The sequence below is a fragment of the Vicia villosa genome, unplaced genomic scaffold (assembly GCF_029867415.1).
Source record: "Vicia villosa cultivar HV-30 ecotype Madison, WI unplaced genomic scaffold, Vvil1.0 ctg.001128F_1_1_3, whole genome shotgun sequence".
Lineage (NCBI taxonomy): Eukaryota > Viridiplantae > Streptophyta > Magnoliopsida > Fabales > Fabaceae > Vicia > Vicia villosa.
This window is the reverse complement of record NW_026705495.1, coordinates 234,225-240,345: the sequence shown is the minus strand read 5'-3', so window position 1 is coordinate 240,345 and position 6,121 is coordinate 234,225. Positions and strand designations below refer to the sequence as shown.

The window sequence follows — 6,121 nt, the reverse complement described above, 5'->3', positions numbered from 1 at the left end:
TAAGTAGTAACTTCTGCTACAAACAAGGTCTTCAATATTTAGTTTCCTAAGATGTCTCCATATTTAGAAGCTATATATTCTTTGAATATTCTGATTGATCCTTTGTTGTATATTCTTGATTCTTCAGACCTGTTAAATAAGTCACGCCTTATATGATTTGCACAATATTCAGGAATATTCTGCACTCTTCTATAGTAGTTAAAACATAACTGATTTAACTAAAACTCTTCACTTCATCTCAGGCATGATGTAGTGACATCCCATATGACATGTTATTCCAGATGTTGAAATACTTCAACATAACATGTTATAGCATTTCAGTGGGACTTCTTGTTGTACCTGTTTATCGTTTATATTACATTATTCTTGCTTTTATTTGTTTTACAAAAATTAATGTCAATCCTAAAACACAAGAGCTAACATTTATTTCGCAAAAAAAATTATAAAGGAAATAATATAATTGATATAAATATTTTTATATCTGTGAACAAATGCAAGTAACATACCAGTACCCACGAGTATGCTGACCAAAATCTGTGTGAACGCACGAGTTATTACATTTTGTGAGTGCAACTTCACCATTAGAGGTTTTGCATGATGTCTAAACAAAAGGAAAACCTAGCATTTCTGTATGTCGAATGGTATCTCTGAGTTTTTATGGCACCCTTGCATTAGAGGTCTTAGGAATCATTAAAGAAACACCTTTAATATGTCCAACATCATCAAAAACAGCTTTCTGCCCAAAAATGCATTTCATGTACCGGCACATTCGCTTTTCAGGCCAACACATGTAACTCAAAATTGAAGCCTGTGGCTTCTGTCAAGGTCTGTCTGGCAGTTAATGTTCTTCAAGTCGACACATACTGAAACATCAGTATTATAGGTCAACATATGTAGTTTTCAGGTTGGCACATACAACTCAAAAATGAAGTTTATAGCCTCTGTTTCTTTTGGGTCGACACATGCATATTACAGGACGCCACATAATGAAAGAAATCATTTTATGTGCCGGCACATACGTCAAACAGGTCGGCACATATACCTACTTAAATAAGACCGTAGTGTTAACGCACATTTTATGAGTTAATGCATACCTATTGTCTTTATTAGGTTTTAATTTGCTTTGTAATTGTTATTTCATTACATTTTAGTTAATTTTACAAATTTAGGATAGAGCACATTAGGTGCTCCCTTTTGTCAATTTTATGTGTTTTTGTGTTTGTGCAGAATCAACATTAGAGTCGAGTACAGTCACGACTGGAATTTTGGAACATAATCCATCATACCTTAATTTAAAACATGCTGGTGTGAGTTCTCAACTTCAGTCTAATGCTGACATGACATATATTTAAGAAGAAAATAGGGCTGAGTAGGAGAGAATTAATGGATAAGGATGAAACACTACAAGACAATGTATAAATAGATAAGGATGAAAGCACTACAAGACAAAATTCTGAAAAAGCCGCAACACTGCTGCTGCTACAGCAATTCTGCCATAGTGTCATGTTGTCTCCCATGTGAATTATAGTATCATAATACAACACAAAAGAGAGACATTATGCAGCTGGAGATCGTCTCTAAATAGAGCTGTAATGCAATGGAGAAGGAGGTTCTAAAACCTAGAAAATTTTGCAGAAGTGAATAAAGGAAGACGCAGAGTCGACAGGAGGCGTGAGGGAAGACGTCACTTGCTGATTAAAAAATTGCAAGTGATTAAAGTGTCAAACTTAGGTTTATCATTTCTATCTTCTTGCTTAGAAATGTTTAGCTTAAGATCTCTTTGTGTTGTTCTTATTTTACTCATTATGATCTAAACTTGTTTTGTTGGATAATGTGAAGTTTAATGAATTAGTAATCTTTTGTATGTTATGAATGAGTTATCTTGATATATTTTGTTCATGTGAATTTAAGCCATATGTTTATTTCCTTGTTTGGCCAGCTTAAAAGTAGATAACAACTTGTTAATGTTGAGAGATATTTAACAAGTGGATTTCATGACAAATGTGGTTGAAAATAGTAGGATAGAGATATTCACTAGATTAGATACTTTAGAGATAAAGAGCTACACTCATAGGGGAAATTCATAATGAACCCAGACATGCACCAAGATCGCGTTCGGATCTTATCTGTCACGACACTACTTATCAGGCTCATACATTAGATGAATTCATTAAATGGAACACTGTCTAACATATTCTTTCTCTCTGTGTTAAACCTTAATTATCTTCTCTGTTTTTCCACTTTCTTAACCACGTGACACATACCATTATTTTATTACCTTTGCTCATGTTTACTTTACAACTTCTTGTATGAAAATAATTATGCTTAATGCAATCTCTGTGGGATCGATAATTTTTCTTATCACTTTCTACTAATTTGACCGAGTATACTTGCACGTACATAAATTAGCCTAACACGTAGCCTCTATCATGTTTTGGTCGGCACACATACATCTTCATGCTGGCACATGTTGTTACTTTTTATATCATGTGTCGACTCATGTATCGAGCAAGTTGGCACATGCGGTTTATTGGTCAAATTTCTTTTAATTCTCTTAATTTCGAATTTTTTCCTTTTGCCACCAAATTCCACGACTATAAATACATCACTCATGCATCATTTCAACTTGATGTAACCATAACTGATTTTATTGATTGCTCTTTATCTTCAACCTTGAACCTATGCATACACACTGAAAAATTTCACATAATCATCTTTTGTTGGGGTGCCATTTGGACTCGGTTGATAAGACTCAAATTAGGTTTATGGGAATCTAAAGATTGAAGTTGAGAATCATGGAGGCTTCATTTGGAAAAGTACAGGTTTGTCCTCTAAGATCTTTGGTAGATTTTGGAGTTTTCTTGCAAGACGGTCCAATTAGGAATCTCAACCTAGTGAAATCTTTGGAGATACATAACATAAAGGAGTAGTGCGAGAACAGCGGATTGAATTGGGATTCTTGTGTTGCAACAGGTACAATTGATCGTGTGTGAAATCTTTGGAGATAAATAACTCAGAGGAGTAGCAATAGTTGACTAGTTAATTGGTAGCTGTTGTGTCTTGGTCTTGCTCAAGATCAAAAGAAGGGAAGGGTTGAATCAACATCAAACGGTTGCGTTTGTAGGTTGCTCTTGGAACACTTCTCTTATAATCAACTTTTTGCTTAGAAAGAAACTATCCTAATTCCGATATTTGGAATTAGGGGCAGACGTACCCACACGCGAGGACGACATGGGGAACTGCCTAAACAAGTCATCGTTTCTCTATCTCTTATCTTTTTACTTGATTTAATTTAATTACGCAATTTATCAGCTTGTAATCATTTTGATTATAAGTGGCTTTAGTATCAACACAACTCAATCGAAAAATTCTGAAAACTCGTTCGCACACCAAGTGTTCAATAAACTGTGCAACCTATTGTTTTTCATTTATTAGTAATGGAAATAGCATTGCTGCAACTTAGTCTAAACGAGTAATTGATTGGCACTTGATTGAGCGTATCAAAATCCACCTTATTGTGATTAACCATTCCATTAGGTAATTGCATATTCGACTTCCAATAGTTTGGTTCGTATAGACGATTCACTCGATCTATAAGAATATCTTCCACGCGTACTAATTTTCAAATACCGGAATTTTAATTCGTGTGTTTTTATAGTGGTGATCTATGCATCCCCCTCTAGATACGTTGTCGTCGTCTAACACATTATTTTGTACAATTAAAGAAAATAAAAGTAAATATATTTAAAATAATGTGAATCCAAACACGAGAAAGATGTGTTGTTTGTTAATTATTTATGTTACTAATATTTTTATTTTAAAATTATTTTTAATTTAAGTTATAATAATTTTTAAGATAATACAATATAATTAAAAACAAATACGTGTAACACATCAGTACGGGTTCGTACCCACGAGTATCCACTAGTTTCATATTACAACTCTTAAGACTTATAGCTAAGCTGTCTATAAATATAGTTACTATCTCTGTCTTTGTTGAAACAACTGCATACACAACTTTGATCAAACACCTTGCATACTAAGATGGCAAAGCTTACTTCAATTGTTCTGATTTCCAGTTTAGTAATGGCATTTGTTTTGCTATCTTCATGCCCAGCAATGTCTCAAGAAGTTGGTAATAATGAATTTTTTTTTGTGCGCTTACTTTTATTATTTCTTAAACTTTTTTAATATTTAATTTACTTTTAACTTATGGTGCATGCAGAGGATGAGAGTGAGTTTAATTATGATGAAAAGAGTGATAAAGGACCACAAAATTGGGGGAACATTAAACCAGAATGGTTCATGTGCAAGAATGGAACAAAGCAATCACCAATTAATATATCAAATAAAAGTGTTCAAATTGTATCCAATTTAGGAACACTTCAAATCAACTACAAGCCCTCTAATGCAACTCTTAAAAATAGAGGTCATGATATCGAAGTGAGTAAATCAAAATTATCTTATTATAAATTTAAAATAAATTATCTAAAATATCTTTTTCTAATAATTCTGTTATAAATAGTTGAAATTTAAATCGAATTCAAACTATCTACAAATCAATGGAACTCTATATGTGCTTAAACAACTCCATTGGCACTCTCCTTCTGAACACACCATAGATGGCAAAAGGTACATAATATTTTTCTTAATGTTTACATTTAATTAAATTGGATAGTTGATTAAATAAATATTTAATAATTAATTGCCTTGCAGGTTTGATCTAGAGTTACATTTGGTACACCAAACTCCATCAGAAAAAATAGCAGTGATTGGAATATTATACAAGATTGGAACACCAGATCCTTTCTTGTCATTGGTATATTAATTAAATAATAATTTACAATTTTTCTTGATAATTGAGTTAATTTAAATTAATATATATGTGACTTTACTTAATCAAAAAAATTTAAAACTATAGTTGAAAAAGGACTTGGAGGCAATTTCTAAAAGTAATGGGGCGGAAAGGGAAGTAGGTAAAATTGATCCCAACCTGATTACATTTGACAGAAGGCAGTATTATAGATACATTGGCTCGTTGACCACTCCACCATGCTCTGAAAATGTTACTTGGACAATTGTTAAAGAGGTTACTAATTATTTTAATTTGTTAAATAAACTATTTTAATTATTTTAGCATATTTATTAGCTTTATAATTAATTTGATATATTTATCAGGTGAAATCTGTTTCAAAGGAGCAAATCGATTTGCTTCGAAATGCAGTTCATGATGTAAGTTAGTTTAAAATATTTAGATTAATTTTTTATTTTTAACTGATCGTCTTAAATTTTTAGAGATAACATTAGTATGAGATTATTTATTGTTATTATCATGTATATATTTAATAAAATATAATATACTTTTATTTGGCAGGAATCAAACTCAAATGCAAGACCATTGCAACCACTAAATGGCCGGTTAGTGCAGCTGAATAAATGTGGACCAAAAATATGAAGAAGAAGAAATCGACAAAGACTATTATGCCACTTGATAATAAACTTACCGTATAATTCAAGACAAATTTATTATGTGATACGCTATAGGTAAGAATAACTTGCGATCTCTCAAGTCACTATTTTAAATAAATAAAATAATCTTAAGTTTTATATAATTAATAAGGCGACTTTTAGTATGGAACAATAATATTTTGGTCTATATGGTCCAATTCATCTTAAAATTGTACTAAATTTAAGAAAGGTTACCTATTATACAGGTAATTTGTTATATTATTTTATGAATAATTATGGGCCATTAATTTAATATATAATTGAGAATTATGAGTTATTGATTTAAGTTCGGCCATTGATTTAAGAATTTAATTGAAATACATTGACGATATAAAGAAATTTTATTACGTTAGTGAATCACAACCGTTAATTTATTATAAGTGTTTGATTTTTTTTTTAAATAATATAATTAAGTGGTTATAATACATTGATAGTGTAAAAAAATTTATACTAATAATGCATAGCAATTAAACTCTTGAATTAATATATTATTGATAATTGATTAAGTTATAACAAAAATATTAGTCATCTTTATGTGTTTTGGCCCACCTTCACCATCTTATTTTTTTTTTCCTAAAATTTTAATATGAAAAATTGCAACAAGTTAAAAAAT

At 31.1% G+C, this 6,121-nt stretch overlaps 1 protein-coding gene across 1 annotated transcript; it reads left to right on the top strand.

Annotated features, from left to right (window-relative positions):
• Positions 1-3,979: 3,979 nt before the first annotated feature.
• LOC131633482 (alpha carbonic anhydrase 7-like) lies at positions 3,980-5,740 on the top strand. Its single transcript, XM_058904193.1, has 7 exons — positions 3,980-4,135; positions 4,226-4,443; positions 4,526-4,632; positions 4,717-4,819; positions 4,922-5,089; positions 5,179-5,232; positions 5,375-5,740. Exons 1-7 carry the CDS (start codon positions 4,045-4,047, stop codon positions 5,453-5,455), a joined length of 822 nt encoding a protein of 273 aa, XP_058760176.1. The 5' UTR covers positions 3,980-4,044; the 3' UTR covers positions 5,456-5,740.
• The last annotated feature ends 381 nt before the right edge of the window (positions 5,741-6,121 follow it).